Source organism: Chamaea fasciata, unplaced genomic scaffold, assembly GCF_029207755.1.
Source record: "Chamaea fasciata isolate MVZ Bird 193981 ecotype frontalis unplaced genomic scaffold, bChaFas1.0.hap1 SCAF_4, whole genome shotgun sequence".
Classification (NCBI taxonomy): domain Eukaryota; kingdom Metazoa; phylum Chordata; class Aves; order Passeriformes; family Sylviidae; genus Chamaea; species Chamaea fasciata.
The window spans coordinates 43,913,788-43,937,197 of NW_027094089.1; the positions used below are offsets into that span (position 1 = coordinate 43,913,788).

At 42.5% G+C, this 23,410-nt stretch overlaps 1 protein-coding gene across 4 annotated transcripts in view; it reads left to right on the forward strand.

The window, feature by feature from the left end:
• The first annotated feature begins 435 nt into the window (after window positions 1-435).
• GRAMD2B (GRAM domain containing 2B) overlaps window positions 436-23,410 on the forward strand; it is a 38,211-nt gene continuing 15,236 nt past the window's right edge. For 3 of the 4 annotated variants that reach the window (XM_066181397.1, XM_066181398.1, XM_066181400.1), the window contains exons 1-3: window positions 436-594; window positions 21,192-21,314; window positions 23,299-23,380. In XM_066181397.1, the coding sequence (XP_066037494.1) occupies window positions 503-594; window positions 21,192-21,314; window positions 23,299-23,380 (297 nt within the window). In that variant the 5' untranslated portion in view covers window positions 436-502. The remainder of the gene's footprint in view (window positions 595-21,191; window positions 21,315-23,298; window positions 23,381-23,410) is intronic. The other variant, XM_066181399.1, reaches the window with a different exon arrangement.

A 23,410-nucleotide genomic window follows, 5' to 3' on the forward strand; every position in this document is an offset into this window, starting at 1 on the left:
ATGGAAATACCAGCTAATCACTTCAGAAGTTCATATTAGTAGAGCAGTCCAGAGGCCAGTATCAGTATTTGGACTACTGCCTGGTTCCACAAGTCTCCGGCGAAGTGCGGTGACAGAAAACAGGGCGCAGCCACCGCCACCTCCTCCCCCGGGACTGCGTCTGTGTCAAACCGCGTTTCTCCTCTACTCCCGTATAAAACATTAAGGATGGCTTTCGTTGGAGCCGGCGTCTCACGCAAGAGCGTCCCGACTGAATAATTTAAAGCTCGTAAGGGATCGGCCTCACGGGGAGCGAGTGGCCGCACCGATCACAACCTCCGCGGCCCGGGCGGCGCCGGGCGCGGCCGGGCACCACCAACCGGTTCGTGGCAGCTCCGGCTCCCACCGGCCCCGAGCGGCGGTGGGTCCGCCCCGGGGCGGGGCGGCAGGGGCGGAGCGGGCGGCCCGGCCCGCCGGCAGCGGAGTGCCTTGCGGCGGCGGGTGAGGCGTGTTGCCCGTTCCGATGGTGCTCATGACCGAGCGGCGGTGCGATGCGGAGGAGCCGAGGGCAGCGCGGGCCGGCGGCCGGCGGGAGAACAGGGGCGCTCCGCGGCTGTGAGTAATGCCCGCGCAGGGAGAGGGGCCCTCGGCGGGGCTGTGCCCGGGCCGCCCGGGGGGTAGCGCCGGGGCCGCGGGGAGCTGCGGGCGGGGGCGGCGGGGGGGCCCCCCGAGCCGTGGGGCCGCGCTGTTGGGGGCGTCGGCCTGTAAATTCCCGGGAAAGAGCCACCGGGGGGGCTCTGCCTCCGGGCATGAATTGAGCGCGGACACCCCCCCGCTCAGCCAGGACCCGCGCTAGAGTTCAGCGTTGAACTCCGAAGTTATAGTTTTAGGAGCAAGACGTATAAATACTGCTTCCAGTAATTTCACCCAACAGCCTGAAAATCTTCCTGAGCCGTGGCACTCAAGTACAGTAGTTGTGCTTTATCGCTTATGTTAATGTGCACGGGCTACTGTGGGAAGCCGTGATCCTTTCCTCTGGTTGCCAGGAAAACCCAGAACTTCGGTGAAAGTTCACAAAGTCTGATGCGGGCAAGGGACGTTAAAACGGGAGTTCATTCTGATGTCCCAGAAAGCGGAGGATGTCCCTTCTCAGGAGGGATGGTGGTCCCTTGCCCATCCTGGCGTGGTTCCCCGCTAGGCTCCTTGCCCAGCGTGGCAATATCCATACTCACACTTCTGCTTTTTAACCTGAGAAGTACTGTAAAAATTGAGCGGGTAAAGAGGTCGAAAATATTCTTCTTGAAGAAGAGGAGGCTCTGCTGGCTGGTAAAGGCTGTCTGCTTGGGCTGATGGAAGGTAGGGAAGTCAGAGTGCTCAGAAGGGTGGGAGGATTCCCCTGAGGCTGCTGACCTTCCCAGCCTGTGATGATGACTGGGAACATCAAGAGTTAAAGGTTCATCTCCTGCATTGGTCTCTGGCTTCCTGCAGACATCTCAAGTCGTTTAGGTGTTTGTGCGCCATGGCAATGACCATCACGTAAAGACGTAAAAACGTTCCTGGAATCAAGTAGTTGTCTGTTTCCATACCAGGCTCCCAATTCACATGAGTCTTGGCAGTCCCAAGGACAGTGTTTGGGAAGTTAAGCATCTGTAAAACAAGAAACTAAAACGTGGGACTTTCTCCTCAAAAGAAATTAAAAAGAGTTAACTTTTTTCTAATCTGGGATGATTCCTCTTCTCAAAGAACTTTTCTTCACAAATATTTAATCTTAAACAGCTTCCAGGAGAAAGGCGAACAAGCTAGCAGCTAGCTCTTTCTCTTGAAAGAAATTCTGAGAAAGTCTATGTTGGTTTTTGGATTTTTCCCCCCAGCTGTTGTATGCGTGATCTCTAAGCAGATGTGTTCCTAAAGTATGTATCACAGTGAAATCTGTTACCAGAAATAACTTGCTTGTTAGAGAGCACTGGGAATCAAAGTGTCTTCTAAGTGTCCTTTATCCTGTATGGTGTAATCACATCAGTGACTTCACACTACATATGAAACATCATAATTCCCAGACCTTCTCTAGAGTCTTCTGACTTCAAGCCTTGGATCCTGATCCCTGCCCAGAATTATGCCGGTGAACCTAATGAAGTTGTTCAGGTATGCTAGATCTGTATCTGATTTTTCTCCTGAAAACAGAACTAGGAGTCCAAGATAGTATTTGGAGAGCTTGATCTCAGAGGCATTACACATGCACAGGTAACTGACCATCTGTTTTTCCCCCAGGTGTTTAGTCTTTCAGTCCTTTATCAGTTAACCATTTTAAAAGCATGGTCAGTCTTAGCCAGTGCGATAAACAAAGAAGTCTTACTCACTCATGACTGTCTAGGTTTTTTTAACTATCAGTTTTTGCTGTTCAGTAGGTGTCATGCGGGGAAGAGCTAGGCAGTCTGTTACACTTTAAGGTACAATGTTCAGCAGTTGTGGCCTGACAGCAGAAGGGTGAAAAGACTGGGAGAGGAAAAAAAAAACTTGAAAAGCTTGGTCTTAAACTAGAAAATTGTTAAAGTATTTGCTCTTTGGAAACAAACTTGGAATTTATTTTTCAGCCCCATTTTACTGAGAAACTTGTCTGTGAAACTCTTGTGTTCATTTCATGGGGAGTTGACCTCACAAGCCAGGTATCTTTGGGTTGGCTAATGTGAAGTTTCAGGGGAGATTGTTCAGCTCAAGAGCAGAAGTGTGGCTTTAATTCAGCTAGCAATAAGATTGCTACAAGCTGAATTGTTGAAGCTTTGGTTTTAGAAGATGTTGTCATAGGTGTATGTGGATTTGGTGGCATTTCTTTCCCCTCATGTACTTCCAGGGAACCATATGCAACCAACAGAGCTCATGATGACCTCTATTTGAAAAAAAAATATGCTAGCAGGGTTAAAGGGGTTTCTGGAATCTTTAGTGTTTTCCAAATCTCAGGGTGAGGGAGGTGCATGTGTGTAAAGAGATTTATGGGTATACGGTGACCTGTAGTTCCTAGAGGTATGCTTAAAATGTTGTTCAGTTTAGAGATGAACTCTATAGCTTAACATGCTGCTGCTACCATAAAGGCTCCCTGGGGGATAGTTGCATCTGAAGGATTGAAGCTGTAAAAGTATTTTGTGTTGTTTTGGTGTTGTTTTTTTCAGAGGTTTTTGGATTACTTTTTTTAAGTGTCTCTAGATTAGAAACTTGGAAGTTTGTATTTATCCAATAGTGGTTCAGAAGAGTTAAGTATTTTTGTACTGATTCAGAAAATGGGCTACTCTGCCATGTTTAGTGATATTTATATATTTGCAAAGTTTCCAGTAGATCTCTGTAAGTTGTAGCCCCAGAGATAACACTGTGTGGAAGATGGGCACTGTTATTATGCAGACCCAAAATAGTGATGTGCCAAAAGTTTGTCATTATGTGGAGTTTCTTCCAAGACAATAAAAAATTGTGGACAGAAAAAACCTTCCAAGTGGAGCTCCCTAACCATTACATCCTGATGTGGCCTTGGACCAAAAAGGAGTTAACCCTTGCTCTGTATTTAGAGAACATTTATTTTTTTGCCTGGGAAGTGAGGTGTGTTTTGTTTGTGGTGGCACTGGACCTTCTGTACAAGTTGTCAGGACAACTGGTGGAACAGATGTTTGAACATTGAAAATAAGAGCGTGGCACATTAAGGAGAAATGGAAGAGGAGTAATAGCAACTTCTTATGTCTTGTCAGCATCCCTCTTCTTTTACCCATGCTTGCTTCTGACGAAGTCCGTGTAGCACTTTCTCGTACCACTGGCAAGCCTGGTATGATTCAATCTGTCTCTTAAGTGTGATGTGATGGGTTACAGTATGGCAAGATTCTGCTAACATTAAGTGACATATTCTGTCCTCTCATAGTTTACAGAATCAGATAATGTCCAATTATCTAGTGTAACTTAATGAAATGAAGATGCTGGGACTTAACAGTCTGAAATATGTGGAAGGTTTTAATTTTTTTTTTTTTAATTTTTTTTTTTTTTTTTTAGCAAAAATGCATTGCAGGTACTGGGGAAAATATGCTACTGCAAGCAGTGGAAAAAGTTTATGAGCAGATTGGATACTTCTGGGCAGGGAGAATGTGATTTTTATGGTTTGTTTGTCTGGCATATTATTCTACCATAACAGATGTTTCTTAAGAACTGTTTATCAGTTCATAAATTAAAATAAAATTAATTGACTGACTTGTGCTTAATCAAAATTTACTAGTTTTTTTTAAGTCTCTTACTTGAGAAAAACACAAAATGCAGATAAAAGGGGGGAAGTTATTTATAATTGACTTAAAGTTTTATTTCAACTTTGATCTAGGTTAACTCCTTTCCAGCAGCCAAACTACTGTGAGGGTTTTTGTTTGTTTGTTTGTTTGTTTTATTTGTTTTGGCATTGGGTTTTTGTTTGTTTGTTTGGGGGTTTTTTGTTGGGTTGTTTGTTGGGGTTTTTTTGGGGGGAGGGGTGTTGGTTTTGGTTTTGGGTTTGTTTTTTTGGGGGGCGGGGGTTGGGTTTTGTTTTTTTGCCAAGGGGAAAAGGTGTAAGTATGTACTTTCAGGGGATGAAGATCTAACACATACTACATATCATATTTTCTAATTCTTCCCTTGCAGTTCTTTGTTACTTTTGTAGCAAAAGTTGTAACACATGATCTCCTAAGGAGAGGCTTGCAAATGAAACATTAAAATTTATGTTGTGACAGGAGTTTCCAGTCTAGATTTGGACCTTCATTTGTTCATGATGATGTTACTTGATGACTTCTGGTTTATCCCTTTTTTCTCCCTGCCATTTCTACTTTGCTCACTTTATGTGCATGCTTAAGTTATAAAAGCAGGTTTTAAAAAATATTTTTTCCATGTGTAAATGCATGGTATGGATATGAAGAGTTTTTGTCTTTCCGCCCAGGTGCCTCATGTGGCTAATGTATTTTCTGGCTATACTCAATCTATGGGAAATGCTTGTTAGGCAACATAATAACTACAGCTTTGGGCAGCAGGATTTGTTGCTGGTATTTGACAGGTGATGCATAAACATCCCACCACAGTATTGCCTTCTTACTTCCATCTCCATAAATGTTGCAGTCATGTTAGAAATTATGTGCCTATCTAATGAGGCCACTGCTGAGACTAGTGATCTTTATGCTCTGTACACAGCTGTTGCCAAGTTCACATATATCCTTTCCAATGAATCTTTCTAGACCTGTGTTACTTTAACTGAACATCTACCTGGCACTGACTGTCTTTTCCTCTCTCCTTGAAAAAATAGCACACTAGCATTAGGGAGATTAATAGGTTCCAGAAAGAGTGGCAGGAAATAATATGTAGGCTGTAGATAGGCAGCAGACAATTTCAGCAGAACAGGGAATGTAGAGGCAGACTGAAGCCTTCGCCCTCTGTGGATAGAAGAGTGAAATGTAGTTATCTGACTATGAAACAGCTGTTCTGTACATTCCCCATAAAACCAGCCATGCCCTGGCATGTCCTCAGTTTATCCCTCTGGCTATAGTTTCAGTTCGTCTGTGAGAGACAGACCACCTAGGGAAAAGACTCTTGATGTACTTTTGTAGCCGCCATCTATGCTATACTAGTTCAAGAAGAGCTGTTTAGATCTGTTCTGCCTTTTTCTCAACAAGGAGGAAGTTTATATTACAAAAGTCCAGTAAATAACAGGATTATATATATTCCTATTTGGTTTTTAGAAATTTTAAAATACATGTAAATGTGCTATGGCCAGCATACAAGAGAGTGTGTTTTGCCATGGAGGACAGCTTGTGGCTAATGGAAAGGCTCAGATTGAAGAAGCAGGCTTTCAGAGCATTCAGACTCAGTGTCGTGGTGACAGAAAAATAGAAGAAAAAATTGTGAAAGTAGAAAATCCAGTTGTCTTTAGCAGGTGTCTGGCTACCATGTGTCACATCTGATTCTAATAAAACTACCTTTTTCCAAGACTCTGGAAGGAAAATAGTTCCTTATATTCAGCATCACAGTCAAAGGCACTCTTGTGACTGGTGTTGGTTAGACCCATTGTTGGGAGCTAGTATTTCCTAGTGTGAAATAGTAGCTTTTGTATTCAATTATCCACATTGTTCTGGTCTTTTCCATGAACACATGAGCAAGTCTGTAAGGGTAGTCATAGGTTGAAAAGATAATAATGAGAAATTCAGCATTGTCAGATCCTTGGTGAATGGTTCACTTCTGCCCTTGGTGAAATGTGTGGTGAAATGTCAAAACTGTACTTGAAACATCAAATTTTATCTCCTTGATTAGTGTTGTGTTTTAAACAAGGAAAGCATGATAAAGCACAGTAGTTAGATGCAATGAGAAGTTCATTTTCATCTCATTGTTTTTCATTTGGCTTTGTCATGCACTTTTTTTGCTGGGGAACCTCACAAAAATGTAAATAAGATATGTAGGAGCAGAATCTAGCGCACTTTAAACAGGGAAATCAGTGATTTTGCATTATTTTTTATCAATGCCAGTTTTCAAAGACACTGCTTTACGAGAAAATCCAACCATCTTTCTCTTTGTATATAACCTGTCAGAAGATTCAAAATTTTTTTTTCTCATGTACATTGATTAAAACAATTTTTCTGCAGCATAGTGAGTCATTATTTCTATATGTACCATAGAACAGAAGCTGATGGTCAAGAGTTTCATGACATCTTCATTTTTTAACAGCAGAGAATGGAATAAAAGTGTTGGTAAGATTGTTCTCAGACCTCTGCTTTCATCTCTAACTGCATTCTTAATAACCATTGTTAGTGTAATTACGGGCATCTGATTCTTTTCGTTTTGGGTTTTAGGGGGGTTTTTTGTGGTTTCGGGTTTTTTTGTTTTAGTTTATTTTTAAGTATTTGAGTCTGATGTAACTACTTAGTTTTTTTCAAAAGCACAATTAATGCTGAAAAACTGGCATCCAAGTCTTGCAGTATGTTGAGTTATGTTTCTCTGGAGTTCTTATTCCTGAAACCAGAGATGCAGCTTCAGGTAATGAGGCCAAACCTTTATGCTTGTTTTGTGGTGATCAGGCCTCATTTGTAAAGATGCTTTTATTTTTTCAGATAGATATGTGTTGTTTCTGCCTGAATTAAGGAACAGCTCTGATTGATAGATGTCTCTATGGTGGTATTGAACATACAAACTGTATATAGATGAAGTATTTATCTTTTTAATTGAATTTGGTATTGAACAGTTGGTAAACCTGGCACTTAAGTGCCTTTTCTCTCTTTTTTGCACCCTGAAGAAGTCATAAATCAGGAATTTTTTCTCTTCCCTTTCTCCTGTCACATCTGGAAACTAAAGATAAAAATGTGAATTAAGACTGTACGCTTCCTTTTCAGTATGAATTGTGATTCTATTTTTGTCTTGCTTTGGGTTAGAAGATTAGTTAGGCTAGAACTAGGAGATTTGAAACAAACATTTTCATAAGGATGCAAGCCGGTTGAGGAATGAGAAAAACACATGCTCACATCTAAAGTAGAGATGAATGAATGTATTTAGCCTAATTTTCTTTTTTTTTCTCTCCCAGAAATATGTCTGTCAAAGATTTCTGGTGTGTGATAGATTTGACTGTGTCTGTGTTCAGATAAATAGTCGTTGGTCATCCTACTGAAACTCCTATGGAAACTGCATGAAGGGAATCTTGTGGCTTTGAGTGAAGATACATATGAGAGGGCTTTTGCTTTTTGAAGTGGATATATGAAACGGAAACTCTTGAGAAGACAAGAGAGCTAAATGGCTTGTGTTCCTGTTCTAGTGTTAACTCAGTAAAATATCTTGTCATAGTGTCTCTTGTTTCAGAGCACAGGGAATTCTTCTGGTTTTTTTTCTATGGAACTTGATAGCAGTCTGGTTTTGATTAGACAGGGAATACAGACAGTTAATAATAGATGGTATTTAGAGCAGAGCATTTACATACTTGGTAATGACATCTGCGGTGTCACAGTGATCTTGCTGATGTTCAAGTGGTAAGGCACTGTGAAACTTTATCTAGTTATTATGTGAAATGTCTATTCAGTTGAGGAGAAAAACCTGACTTTTTCTGTCCTTAACAGTGTTGGTAGAGTTTCTGTTCAGTATTAACTCCAAAATTTCATTAGTGTTTTTAATAAAGACATTGCAACACAAATATGTAAAATTATTCACAGGTCAGTAATTGCATTCCAAGAGATAGATGTGAAATAGAACACAGTAAGCATTTCTGCAATTAATTAGCTTGATATATAAAATGAGTTTCAGATTTTGAGGAAATCCTAAACAATTGGGTTTTTTCTCTTTTGGTGCCATCTGACATCAAGATTCCAGCTGTGCCTACAGGTGTTTCATCCCAGAAATGCCTAAAGAAGCATGTGATGTATGTTCAAGTTGCCCATCCATATGCATGTTTTACACAGTTAATGTGCAGCTGTGTAACTCTGCCTCCATTATGCTGTGTTTGATCTCATGAGAAGAGAATTAGCCTGTTCCTTGAACAACGTGAGGAAGTTAAATCTCAGTCTGGTTCATACCTATTCATATTGACAAACTGACCTTCTCTGCCATGCAGGCTTTCACATCTATGCATCATCATTGATGCTTTCTACTCTCTCTATTTGGTATAAAATCTGCTGGCTGTAGATTAACTATACAAAAGTCATACAAAATCCTGCACTTCAGAATTAGCTGCTTTCTTTCCTTCAGATTTCAGCCTTAAGTACAAGCTGTGTACTAAATGTATGGAATTATACAAATACCAAATAGATACACTAAGTCAATCTAACATCTGTTATAGCAGTTGTTAAGCAGCTTTCTGCCCCTTTGTGATAAAATAGCTGTAGCTCGTTTTCTGTTTGTTTTGGTAGTTTTGGAGTCTTAGTGATAGTCAGTGTTTGGCTGTCTATTTGCATGGAAAGAATGATATGTGGTCTTTGAAGTAGATTAAATCACAACATTATTCTGAGAATTTTTTTCTGGGAGATGTGTTTTCTCACATAAACAGTGTTGTGTGCCACGTAACACTAGAGCATGGTTACAGAGCTGCAGGAGGCATTTTGCTTTTGGGTGACCAGACTGTACAGAAAACATCTTAATCCTCAATTGATGTATTTCTCTGGGGAATGGTTCCCCCCCTCGCCCCCCCCCCAAGACTACTAATGCCTGTAACCATATGGTTTGACCTTTCCTTCCTTTCTTGACCTAATTGGCTGAGTGCCAGCCATCCTCCCTGAGTGAGAGACTAGATAAGACCCCTGTACCTCCTTGTTCTCTCTCTTGGCCCCTGAACCCTTCGAGAATAAACGCCTTGGAATAATCCTGGGGTAAGAGCCTCTTTTGGAACCTTTTGTCCTGTCCCTCTGAGATATCCCTCCAAAGCCTCTCAAGAGCTAGTCCCGGGGGGGCTGAAGGGGGATATTTTCAGTTGGCGGTCACATTGGTTTTTATGAAATATTAAAAGCCCACGCAATAGCTGGAGTCCCTGTTTAGGGATCTCAAAAAACTTTCTGAGTAGAACAACTACCCTCACACCTATCAGCTGTTTTTTGCATGGCTGCGGGGTGGGGGAAGGGTCGGTAGCTTGCTTTACGCCAGGCAAGTCGGCTTGGGACAGGGACTTCTGACGCTGCGGCGTGACCACCCACGGTCCATGGGAGATAGGTGAGATCCTGTTCATATTGCGGCTACCCCGGAATAGCCCCTAGCTGGGTGGGGAGTCTTGCCAGTGGTCTTGGAAACCACGTGCTGCAGGGGTGAGCTAGGACCCAGCAGATGCCGGTTGTGTAAAACGCGGGGTTTTGGGGTTTTTTCGTTTTCTTTTTTGCTGCCGGAAGCCCGCCACGCGGGGGCCGTCCCGGCCAGCACAGCCTGTGTTTCGGGGGTGAAAAGGCACGGGTCAGGTCCCAGAAGCCAGGCTACGCCGGCAGGACCCCCCCAGTGCCCCCAGAGCCAGCGAGAAGCAGAACAGTGACGCTGTCTTATTGCTATTTCTTGTACGTGGGAAGATCGCACATAATCAACATAATTTGTAAGCAAGCTTCGCTTTATTGATCAAAAGGCACACATTATATTGAGGCTATGTATTATTATGCACACTTGTTAACATTTGATTGGTTACAGTAAAAGAAAACTATATACTTGTTATCACTAAGCTTCTCCCTCAAACTTCTCAACCCCAACGCTTTGTTATGGTAACACAGCTGCGTTCAAGGTCATGCTGACCTCACCGGCTCCTGTGCAAGTGATTTTAGCAAAGCTTTCTCATGTCTACGTGGCCTTGGTCATGTAGCCATTCCTCAACACTCTCTCAGCTCTGGGGTTTCCCTGCCAGTCCCTGCTCTCTAGCCTGAGAGCGGGGGTCGAAAAAGATCATGCTGTGTGTGGTTTTTTTCGCGTCAGGAAGTAGATATTGGGCAGATAGCTCTTAAAACATCAGAAAAATGGGCGTACGACTATCTGTTCACCAAAAAGAGTGTATTAAAACAGCTTAAAAATATTTTAATTAATGTCAAAATCCCTAAAAAGTTACTAACACAATTTGTCTGCTGGCTGTCAGCTGAGATACCTGATTCTGCCTTGCACGATTTGAATTCCATTTCATTTTGGGATAAAATTGGACAATTACTAACTTTAAAAGTTGAAAATGGTGATCGAAAAGCTGCTCTATTTATCCCATTATTCTTGCAAGTTCGCAAGCAGCTGTTACAAGCTGAAGAACAAGAACAAAGCAGACAGTCACAGATAAACTCTCCAAATAATCCTTGCTTTTTTTCTAATGCCTGTGTTCCTGAAATGGAGGGGATTACCAAGTCTGCCCAACAGAAACAGGACTCCAGGACTGACAACAGCAGCCCGGGACTCCTGTGTCTCCCTCAGCACCACGTGGTGGGGGGCAATGGTGGACACCATGTGCTCGCTTCTTCTCCCCACAACCCCTTCTCTCCCCTAACCCCCGCCCCCGCTCCATATCCCTTGCCCAACCCATTTGTGCCTTTGACTGTCCCGACCCATCCTTCCTCCCAATGCCTCCCGCCACCTCCGAGCTACCGCGGGGATGGGGGCAGGCCCCTTGCAGCCTCCAGCCCCAGCGGGGACGAGGGTGGGCGGCTCCCAACCCACAGCCCCAGCGGGGGGGATGATTCCCTCACAGCAAGGGGACTTGAGCAGCCTCTCCTGAGACCACAGGAGAGGTGGGAGCTGCCTCTTTCCAGACCCCTGGGGATGGGAGAGGGAATACCTCCTGCCTCCCTGGGCACTGGAAGAGCAGTAGATAATTTAGGAAGCCTACCTGCTGCTGCACCTGTTACGTGTCTTGGTCATAGATGAGGGACGAGAGCTTATCAGCCGTTATCATATCAAGATATAAAGGAGATTTGCAAAATACAGAGAGAATTTGAAAGATCCATTGAAATTTTTAAAGGCATGATAAGGGCAACTTTTAATTCAAATGAGATGGTACTCAATGACATCAAAGACCTATTTAGGTGTCTGTTAACCCCCTTAGAATATGATTTGTGGGAAAACAGGTGGAAAAAAGCCTTGACAACACTATTACATGAGATTCACCAAACTCCTGGTGAGGCAAAAGACAGTGATGGTAATGATATTACACATGAGCATCTGTGTGGTGAAGGTGATTGGCACTGTCCAGAAAAGCAAACTCGAGTGTTATCCAAATCACTTCAAGTTAAGATCTGTGATGTTGCAGAAAAATTGTTTTATCAGCTACCAACATTTGAAATTAAAGGCAGTTATGTTAACATTAAACAGTTTCCCTCAGAGAATTTCTTGCAGTTTGTGGACCATCTGAGAACACAAGTGGAAAGACAAGTGCAAGACCCGGTGGTGCAGGCAGAATTGCTCAAGGAGATGACTCAGAGGAATGCTAATGAGACCTGTCATAGAATCATTCTCAGCCTTCCCCTTGACCCATTGCCTAGCCTCACACAGATGATAGAAGCCTGTACCAGGAAAGCAGAATTGTTCAGTGCTCCTGAAAGGAATTCAGGACTGGCACTCCCACAGCATGCGGCAGCTGTGGCACCAAGACCGAGGAGGCAACCAATGTCACCAGACCAGCAGCAGCACATCATCTGCCTCCGTTGCAAAAAGCCAGGACACTTTGCCAGAGCCTGCCCACAAAACCAGAAACAGAAGAAGTCCTAAAAACGAAAAAACTGAGTTTACAGTGTGTACCCACCATTAATACAACTACGCGCAAAGATATAAATATAGCGGGACCCACACTGGCAAATGCCTCTCTCTTAACAAAAAAGGGGGAGGACGGGACACATGGTGTGGGGGTGCAGAAAAATAAAAATGTCAAATATTCAATTAACAAGGTTTGGCAGCCTCGAGACCGATTTAGGCTCGTGACTACCAAAGGTTTTCATTTCAGGTCTACTGATTGGACTGTTGTTACAGTGGACATGTCAAATACCTCACAGGACCTGGCAGTTCACGACATGGGACTGGACAGTGAGTATTTTGTTATTGGGGACACAGCACACACACCCTTAGAGCTTGAGGTAGCTCCCATGACCATTAAGGGAAAGATAACAGGCCTGATACTGTTGGCATGTTGCATGCACCCACCATTTTACCTGGTAGAGGGGCAAATTCTTGCCCAAGCCATTCCTGTTCCTACAGAGATCATAGCAGATGGAAAATCACCAGAAGTCTACTGGGCGAAGTTGGTGGGAGAAGATAAACCCTCAATGGCACGCAACCTAGCTTGTGGGTCAGACCTCCTCCATGTGGAGGAAGTCTTGGACATGGGAGCTCAAGTTACGGTTATACCTGAGACCATGTGCCATCACATTGGGAATTGCAGCCTGTAGCCAGCAAACTTCAGGGCTTAGGAGGAATCGCATTGGCAAAAATTTCAAAAAGCATCGTGCAAATTGAGGGACATGATGGAAAATTGGCAAGTGTCCATCCATTTGTTGCAAAATATGAGGCCCCCCTGTGGGGGAGAGACACTTTGTCCCAGTGGGGAGTCCAGTTGGTCATTCCTAAGACACCCCAGGATTTTTGAAAATAGCCACTGTGGAACGCCCTGCCCAAAAGTTAACGTGGTTGGATGATACCCCAAGATGGGTAGCACAGTGGCCATTGAGTAAAAAGAAACTCAAGGTGCTTGAGGAGCTCGTGGAAGAGCAATTGGCTCAAGGACACATAGTAGAGACAACAAGCCCTTGGAATTCCCCAGTCTTTGTCATAAAGAAACCGGGGAAGGACAAGTGGAGGTTGCTTCATGATCTCCAGGAAATAAACAGAATTATAGAGGACGTGGGACTACTCCAGCCAGGGATGCCTACTCCAACAATGCTCCCTCGAGATTGGCAATTGGTTGTTATAGATATCAAGGATTGTTTTTTCCAAATTCCTTTACACCCAGAAGATGCCCCAAGGTTTGCATTCTCAGTTCCTTCTATTAACCGAGAAACACCAATGAAGTGCTATCACTGGAAAGCTTTGCCTCAAGGTCTTACATTGAGCCCTTTCATATGCCAACAGTATGTGGTCTCATTGCTGTCTCCAGTACGTGCCGAGAGTAAGGACGCCATCATCCTTCATTATATGGATGATGTGCTCGTGTGTGCCCCCAATGACTATACTCCAACACACGCTTGACCTAGTGGTTAAGGTTTTAACCTCTGCTGGATTTCAATTGCAGGAAGACAAAGTTCTAAGGATGCCACCTTGGAAATACCTGGGTTTGGAAATCACTGCAAGGACTGTTGTTCTGCAGAAATTGGAAATTGACTGCAGTCCCAAAACCCTAGCAGATCTTCACTCCCTGTGTGGGTCTTTGAATTGGGTAAGACCCTGGCTAGGCCTCACAAATGAGGATATAGCTCCCCTTTTCAATTTATTGAAGGGGGAGAGGAAGCTGGTTTCTCCCAGGGAACTGACCCCAGAGGCAAAGACGGCAATCGAAAAGATACAGAAGGCCTTGTCAGAGAGACAGGCTCATCGGTGTGAGCCAAACGTGCCTTTCCATTTCATTGTTCTAGGAAAGCTGCCACATTTGCATGGTTTGATTTTCCAGTGGATCAAAGAGCAGAGAGATTCACTCTTGATCATTGAGTGGGTCTTCCTCTCTCACCAAAGATCCAAGACCATCACAGAGCCACAAGAATTGATAGCTCAGCTTATTCAGAAGGCCAGGAATTGGCCTGTGTGAATTGACTGGTTGTGACTTTATGTGTTCACCTTCCAGTCAAACTCTCTGAGGAGGGAAAGGACTCTCCTGAGAGATTGTCCAAAGAGATGTTTGAGCATTTGCTCCAGGGCAATGCCAGTCTCCAATTATCTCTGGACAGCTACAGCAGACAGATATCAGTCCATGCCCTGTCCCACAAGTTGTTCAATGAGGAATTCCACCTCATTCCTTGTGAGAAGAGGAGTCGGAGACCACTCAAGGCTCTCACAGTGTACAGGGATGCATCTGGGTCTTCTCACAAGTCGGTGATGACTTGGAGAAATCCACAAACGCAGCTTTGGGAGGCTGATGTTGAATTTGTGGAGGGATCACCCCAAGTGGCCAAACTGGCCTCCATGGTAAGAGCTTTTGAGAAGTTCTCGGAGCCAATGAACTTGGTGACTGACTCTGCTTACGTGGTGGGGGTAGTGTCCAGAGTGGAGCAGGCTGTGCTCAAAGAAATAGAGAATGAGCATCTCTTCAGATTGCTTTCAAGGCTAATTTATTTAGTTTCTCATGGAGAGCATGCATTCTGTGTGATGCATGTGAAGTCACGCACTGATTTTCCAGGTGAAATTGCAGAGGGGAATCGTCAGGCAGACACCCTTGCTGCCCCAGTTGAAAGGGCACATCTCCCTGACGTCTTCCAACAGGCAAAGCTGAGTCACCAACAATATCATGAAAATGTGCCAGGTCTGGTCTATCAGTTCCAGCCAACAGAGAGTCAGGCTCAAGCCATTGTGGCCACCTGTCCCAACTGCCAGCTTCAGGCCATACCATCCATGGGCGTGGGAGTTAACCTTGGGGGCCTTGGCAGTTGTGAGGTGTGGCAGACAGACATCACACACATTCCTAGTTTTGGCCGCCTCAAATATGTTCATGTAAGCATCGATACATATTCAGGTGCAGTCTATGCCTCTGCCCACACAGGAGAAAACTCTGTGCCTGCCAAGCAGCACCTAGTGCAAGCTTTTTCAGTGTTGGGAATCCCAAAAGAAATCAAAACTGGTAACGGCCCAGCATATGTGTCCAAGGAGTTCCTGGAATTTGTCCAGCAGTGGGGAGTGGAACATAAAACTGGCATCCCTCACTCCCCCACAGGTCAAGCTGTGGTTGAGCGTGCACACCAGACGCTCAAGCAGGTCTTGGCTAGACAGAGCAGTTCAACTGTGTGGATGTCTCCACAGCAGAAGCTCTGCAAAGCCTTGTTTACCATCAGTTTTCTGAACTGTTCATTTGAAAACATGAGTCCACCAGTGGTATGGCATTTTAATAGTGGCAATCTCTTCAAATTGTCTCAGCGTCCACCGGTTTTAATTAGGGACTCTGAAACTTGGGAAACCAAAGGTCCCTATGAGCTCGTGACCTGGGGTCGTGGCTATGCATGTGTGGCTACTCCCTCAGGCCCTCGGTGGATTCCCCAGAAGTGGGTGAAACCTTTTGTCCCCAAAAATCCAGTTCAAGCAGAAGGGGATGAGAGGCAAGTGGCCGTTGCTTCAAAGAGAAGACGCCCCTGGATGGAGGAAAAAGAATCTTCCTAGGTGTGGATTCCTTCCAGCAGAAACAGAGACCTTTTACGTGTTTTAAAAATGTTTGTTTTTCCCTTTCAGAGAAAACCTACCTCACACTCAACCCTGTGATGAACCCCATCCAAGTTGTCATCTTGTTAGTGCTGAACTGTTTAAGGGCTGGGGATTCACAGGGTGGTGGACTTCTATAGTTAAAACAATTTTGCTATTTCTTGTTATTCTTTTCCTTGTAACAATAGCGTTCAGGATCCTACGTTGTTTGATTTTCAAGGCTATCAATGGCCTCATACATTCTACCTCAGAAGTCAACCACATAAGAGTTGGCAAATCTTAAGCAACCTGACATCCATACCATTTGTAAGTGGTGGGAAAACCCACATCCTGTGTCAAAATGAACCTAATGTTTTTCTTGTAACTTTGTTAAACAAAAGAGGGGGAGATGTTGTATTTCTCTGGGGAATGGTTTTCCCCCCAAGACTACTAATGCCTGTAACCATATGGTTTGATCTTTCCTTCCTTTCTTGACCTAATTGGCTGAGTGCCAGCCATCTTCCCTAAGTGGGAGACTAGATAAGACCCCTGTACTTCCTTGTTCTCTCTCTTGGCCCCTGAACCCTTCGAGAATAAACACCTTGGAATAATTCTGGGGTAAGAGCCTCTTGGAACCTTTTGTCCTGTCCCTCTGAGATATCCCTCCAAAGCCTCTCAAGAGCTAGTCCCGGGGCGGCTGAAGGGGGATGTTTTCACTCAATTTTAGCACTATTGCTAGTTTTTTCCAGTATGAAGACGGTTCTAATCTTCTGTGAAGAGGACAATAAAAGAGTTTACAGTGGAAAGGTATTTTCTTCACTCCAGGTGTGAAGTAGTTGAACTGTGTATAGTATGAATGCAAGCTCATCAGATAAAGCACTCCAGAATCTGATTACACATGCAAAAAAGATTTGTTCAGACTGGTGTGGCATAGAAAAGATATCTTGTAGAATGACGGGACATGTCTTCTGAAAGAAAACTTTTAGTCCTAGCAAAGGATAGTTTGAGATGATTGCTTCTCTACTATGTGATAAGGAAAGTTAAGTGCTTAAGAGGAGACCTGTGACCTGCAGCATGCTGAGCAATGTCCTTCCAAGCATCGGTACATTCCATCTTACCCTATTGTAGTGATCTCCACTTGAAGCATGTTGCTGGTATGTCTTTTGGATAGTGCCTAAATAAATCGCTTTATCCTGCTCCATCTTCTCTGCTTTTAGAAACCTGACAAAGTCTGTCATCTTTATTTGAGATCCTTAAATGTTTGGAGTCTCTCCCTTTGACTTTTAAGTTTCTGTGAAAGTGACCCGGTCCTTTACCTGCATAGACTCATGTAAGGGAGTAAAAATAGTTAAATGACACTATCTCTCAGCATTAGGACTGTTCACACTACTTTGATTACTTTGTCAAATCCTGTTAGTTTGCCAACAGCTAGCCAATAAATCCAACAGAACCAAAAGATATGGAATGTCGTATTTGTGATGGATATTTTCTCATGGGTTGTACCAAGCAAGGTTGTGGACATTGTGGGAGAAATTATTTACCAATTACTTTGTTTGATCCTTTGCAGTAATATAGCAGCCTAACTGCCATTGCAAAATTAGTCCTTTTTGTATGACACAAGTGAAACTGGACCAACAGGGCTTCTAAGGTGACTTGATAGTCAAATATGTATGCTCCATCCAGCGAAGGAACGTTGCACCAATGCTGAGTCACATTAAACCCTTGGGAAATATGCTTTGACTTCAGTTTTGCAAACAGTTGAAGATGTACCTAACATCTCTGATTATTCAACAGGTTTTTTTCCTCCTACGTTACTCATCTGCAATTTGTGGACTAGGGGACTGGTTTGTCACAACTCATTGTGTCTTCTGAACTTCTAGAGCAGTTATCAGGCAGACCAAGTAGTGTGGGTGTCCTGAAGAAGCTTTGTAGAAAGATTCATGTGGTTGCAGGAAATTGAAGACAGCAACTATCATATAGTTCTGAAATTTTGGTCTCTCTTGTGTGTGCCTGAGATGTGTTTGTGTCTGATTCAGTACTGGGTTTGTCAAAGACAGCAGCTGTTCCTTGAGGTTTGCTTTCCAAACTGTGGTCTAGTAGCACTTCTCTCTCACACCGCTTTTGTTTAGTACTTTTTACTCAAAATGTATTTGAAGGGAACAGAGGAAAATTGCTATTTTAGATTAATGTATTTAACCTTTTTTTCTCTTGAAAAATTCCCATTTGTGTGGTACCCTATAACTCTCACAGGAAATACAAATTTTTTAGGTCCTATTGAAGGTTAATGCCAAGCAAGAAAGTTCAGAGAATTTTATGCAATACAAGGAATTTGACATACATCTGCCAAAAAGTTTTGCTTTCCCAGAAACCATTCAGATCAGAAGAGGTGAAGTTCCTCCAACTTTTAAAATTTATCGATGAATAATGTGTTTCTGAGCTACATTAGAATGGAACTTAGTCCACTGCCTTGGTTTATGTATTTCATGGCACTCTCCCTTGAACACAGCTTATGTTTATTTTGACTAGCTTAGATGCAATGCGTAATCCCACTGTAAGTGCAGGACTTGGCTTTGAAAATACTCCCTAGGACAACTGTTCTTTATTTGGAAACTAGAGACAACTTCTTTTCTTTTAGCTATTATTTTAATAGGCTTGTTGGTAGTACCAATTATATGAGAGTTTTTGGTTTTTTGTTTCAATGGTCGCTATGTCACGAAGTTATTTTGCTTTGCCCTTGACATTTGCAAAGTTCTCTTATGTGCATCTACTCCCAACAGCTGTAATGAAAATCACTTGTTTTTTAAGTTCTCTTAATTTAATTTTTTGTTGTTGTTCCTGCCTTTTATGCTCTTTTAACAAAGCATTTGTGAGTACTGACTCACTCACGAGAATGTCAGGAGTGCTTTAATTTAGCTGTGATTTTATGAAGGGAAGGGAAAGTAAGATTCTTCTGATACTTCAAAAACATCTACTAGTAACTTAGTTGCTGTGTGGAGCTATAATTATCAGAAATATTAGGACAAATCCATCTGTAGTTTTTCATTAAGTGAAGGAGGCGTAAGGACATAGGGTGAAGGATAGACATGGTGAAACTGTATCAGCTAGTAGAAATACACCCTATTGCTACTGCCAGTGTCATGTGTTACATGGGTGAGTCTCCTAGGGCAGTGCTGCCATTCTCAGCTGCAGAAGGCATCCTGGGGAGGTGAGCAGGCTGGCACAAGCTAGCTCAGCATTCCCACACACAGCTGTCAGCAGGATTAGCATACTGGGGTGCCTGAGCTCTCTGCCATCTGAAAGCAGCCAGATGGAAAGGGTTCAGACACTAGAGATTCAGGAGTAGTACAAATTAGTAGGGAAGACAGAAAGAATGGATGAGAGAAAGGGAGTATGAGTTTTAAGCAAAAAAAGCTGCAAAGCATCGAACCATGTTAACAGGTGTAAGTGAGCGGTAGAACCTGTGTTAGAGGATTTTTAAAAGATATTTGTACTATCAAGGCATGAGACAGGCCTCCTTGATCGGTTGGTAGTATTGCTATGTAAGAATAGCAGGCTCACCAAGGCAGTGATGGGCACCAGTTAGGCTTCAGGCTCAAGCAGCTAATCTTAAGAACAATGCTGTGTTATGTAATCCCATTCACTTGGGAGTTTCCATGCTAAGCTGCTTTTTTTGTACCTGTCAATTTTGCCTCACCCTGTTCCTCATCCTAGTCATTTCTGGTATTCTCTGGCCACTCTTGGAGCCCAAGGATTTGGGCAGTGGAAATATAGTAAGACTGTGAATAATACGTTTTCAGGATTTGCAGACTTTTGGAATACAAACTCTCCTATGTTTGCAGGGAGCACCTTGAGTTAGTGGTCTGTTTGTCTGCTTAAAATCTCAAATGGCGTAAAGCTGCTTATTTGGGTTTTCAATCAGATCAGGTTCCACTTGAATCGCATGAATTGCCTATTTAATCGTCGTTTATGTCAACTGAAAACAAAAGCTGATGATGTGTGGTCAAGGCAGAGCTTGATCCAAGAGTGAAGTTATGGGGAAATAATAGGGGTTTTTTACTTATTGTCTTTGTGTATAATTTAAAGGATTACAGCACTGGTCAAGTGTGACTTAGGGGGTAAGAGTTCAATGCCCCTGTGGTGGGGAATGCTAAGGGTGCTGAGGAAGGCTTAGATATGGAAACAGCTGCTCTATGTAAATATAGGATGCCTTGAGAATCCTGGCATTTTTCCTGTGACATAAGCTCCAATTTAGCTGTGAGGTAGGATAACACTTCATTAGATCTCACTTAAGGTGTTGTGAGGTGTATCTTCTGATCTTACTCATCAGAGTGTAATAAAAGCAAAATATCTTTTTGTGCCCTTCCTTAACGAATATTAAATTAGTTTGAGAACCTCTGTTAGCAAAAGTTTTGTCTTAGTAAGCAGAAAGTCTGTTGATAGTAAAGACAGTGTCACATGATGGCTGTGGTATTGCTGTAAAATTGCAGAAATTAAACATTACGATGGAAAGCTTGTGTAAATAGGGTCATTTAGGCGAGGCATTAAATTAGTGGGCAACAGGGTTTGTCTTTCCTTTTTAATCCTAAGAACACCTTATGGTTTTTGTCAGGCTTCAGGTTCATGCAGGCAAGTGTGTGTATGTATTTGTCATGTCATTTTAAAGTACCATTATTCTTCACACCTTATTATTAATAACAGCTCTTTTTCTCTAAGTTTTCTGAGTTGTCATTTTGTTGGAATATTATGGAAAGGGAAGCCAGGACGAAGCTCTAATGGCGCATTGCTTAGCCTTCACAGTCTGGGTCCATAACACACATTTCTGAAGCAGTGGTACGTGCTGTGAAAAGACAGTCCACTGTGGTAGCAGTACTACTTGTGTAAAATAAAATAAAAATGCGTTTTGTACTTGGGAAGAAACCTTTATTGTGAAAATTCTGCATGTGGACGCTCACAGAAGAGGGAAGTGAGGCAAAATAAGACCCATCTTCCTCTTGCAATATTGAGCCACAAATAATCTGCTAAGCACCAAGTGCTATCATGCAAGATGTTTTTCTCTGGCTTGCCAGTCAAGTTAATTTCTGTTAGTCATCTGAGTCTGAGTACTGAACTTACAGTGCATTTTTTCCTAAACTAGACATTCTCTTCAGAACAGAAGCTAGAGCTACAGATTTTATGACTGCTGAAATATCCATGGCAGTATTTCGATTTTCCGCTCTTCATTGCTGAAATTCCAATACTGGAGTTCAGATATATGGTACTGTCAAGTCAGTAGACAAATACTTTTTCAGGATCTCAACAAAAATTATGTTACAATTTTGTTCTTTAATATATGCTGTATTGTCAACATGCTACAGTGGCATTCAACATTACTGTGAATCCTGTAATACACATTTCTATTTCTTTGGTTATCTATTTGTTTGTTGGTTTATTTTTTTTTTTTTTTATCCCTGCAGTTCAGATGGAGAAAATGGAACTGATGAAAAAAGAAAGGCTGGAAAATCACCCACTGTGTCACTGCAGACCCCTACCAGTGAAATGGAGTATTTTGATGACCGGAAAAAAGTTGATCTTGCTAGGTAATGTCAGAAACACTGTCAGTTTTCTTCTAGTAAGATGTTTAGAGTGGCTGCAACCTACTTCCAAAGCTACCCTGAGTAGCAATATTTATCAGATATCCCAGTGGAAGGTAAGCTTGCACACCATGCAGGTGAATTGGAAGCCGGGCACCTTCCTTGGTTGGCCTGTTAACCACTGCAAGGATTCACAATAGAATTTAGACTCTGTGCTGGCTTAGTTCTCCTGTTGTAGGAAATAATATGTTGAACTGTTTGGTGCCACTGCTTGTCACATTCCTTTCATAATCAATTTGACAGGCAGTCAAACTGAGCTGCAGTTTTAGTCCTGGCTTGTTTCCAGAACACTTTCATGCTGGAATACTGATTGTCCATGGGAAAACTATGACATAAGTTTTATTTTGGACTCTGTGCCATATATTGCATCAGATTTTTGTAATGTCCCCACAAAGACACTCATTCTTCTTTTGTTGGAGAACTGGAATGCATTTTAAGTGTTTCTAAAAGAAATTAAAATCTCACGTGGATGGCTTTAACCTTTGCATCCCTTTCACTTTGTCAACTCAACAGTCAGTGGTCAGCCTGACACTGTTGTTTTGGTCTCAAGGCAAATATATTTTAAAAAAAAATCACTTAATTTCATGAAGCACCTTTGAGGAAACGGTACATAAAGGAATAAGTTATCATTTCTTTTTTCCCAAATGTTGCAGTCTTACCTCTCATGTGCGCTGTAATTGACTACTTTTGGTGAAGGCTAAACATAAGATCTTTGTCAGGCTTACTATTTATTTCAGTTTGGCATGTACTTTACATAAGCGCACAAATACATGTACTCACATATTTTAGAGTTTTCTTCTATGACAGACCTCCTAAGATATGCAGCCAGTTTCTCTGCTGTCTAAGTCAGATTGCTATACAATCTCTTTCCAGCTGTACCTCCATAACACTCAGGGTTTCTCTTCCTCTCACTCACACCCTGCAGTAATGGAAACTTTTGGAGCACCTTTATTTCCCTACTGTATCTTTAGCACAACATATTTTTCAGGTAATTCTGTATGAGTCCTGTGATATGTTTTTTTCTTCTGCTGTTCAATTTGCATCTGAGGGCCTCTGAAAAAGAGGTACCTGGTTTTTATAATATGTTAATATGCATTTATTCTGTGCCGTATAGCTCTCAGAGCGTGTTCTCCTCCTTCTGATTTATTAAACAGTTATCCAACTTCTCTGTTTGTTTTTCTGAACAATCCATGCCATTAATTCCTCCTGTATAAAACAGGCAAAACTGATTTTCCCAGCCATACACAGAGAATTTGATCTGTGCTTGGGTTTTTTTAGAGTTGTTTGAGGTTTTGTTTGATTTTCCAGTATAAATGGTGAGAGCTGTACAAGTACAGCTACCTGTTCAACTGACACTCAGAATTCCGTTTCATTTCCTGTAGTGTTGCTGGTTCTCTTAATGATTTCATTCCACTACACTGCACAGTTCATAGCCATCCTCTGACTTGTGCACCTATTCTTTGTTGCAGTTTTCAAGTGAGCTCACAGCTTGTGTTACAAGTTCATAGGTTTCTGTACACTGCTTCCACCTCAGCCACTAATTTTTATATCATTTTATCTTCCATTAGTAAGGAATGTGCTTGCTTAGTATTAGTATTTCACATGCTGCCCAGAAACAAAGGTGAAGCTAAGCAATGTAATAATTCATTAAGTAAAAATATTTTGAACTTTTTCTGTTTCCTTACCAACTAGTCAGTTATTTAGAATACCCCTTCTAAATTAAAAGGACACCTTCATCAGATTGTCATAGTCAGCAGACTGACACAGTTTAAGTAAAGATACACTCCTCTTTATCTCTGCATAATTCTTGATGAGTTAGATAAGTTATCTAAAGGATTAAAATGTTCCATGGAAAAGCACCTCCTGTTGGTAACTTAAACAGGATCAATGAGCTGGGGCTGGGCTTACATCAAATGCTTTAAATCTTCAGGACCAAGAGCAGCACAGATAGTCCAGTCCTGACAATCAAGAGTGACTCCAAGATTGAAAGTAAAAAACATGCCTCAAATCAGGTAAGGCAGAGATTCTACTTGTTTGCTTAC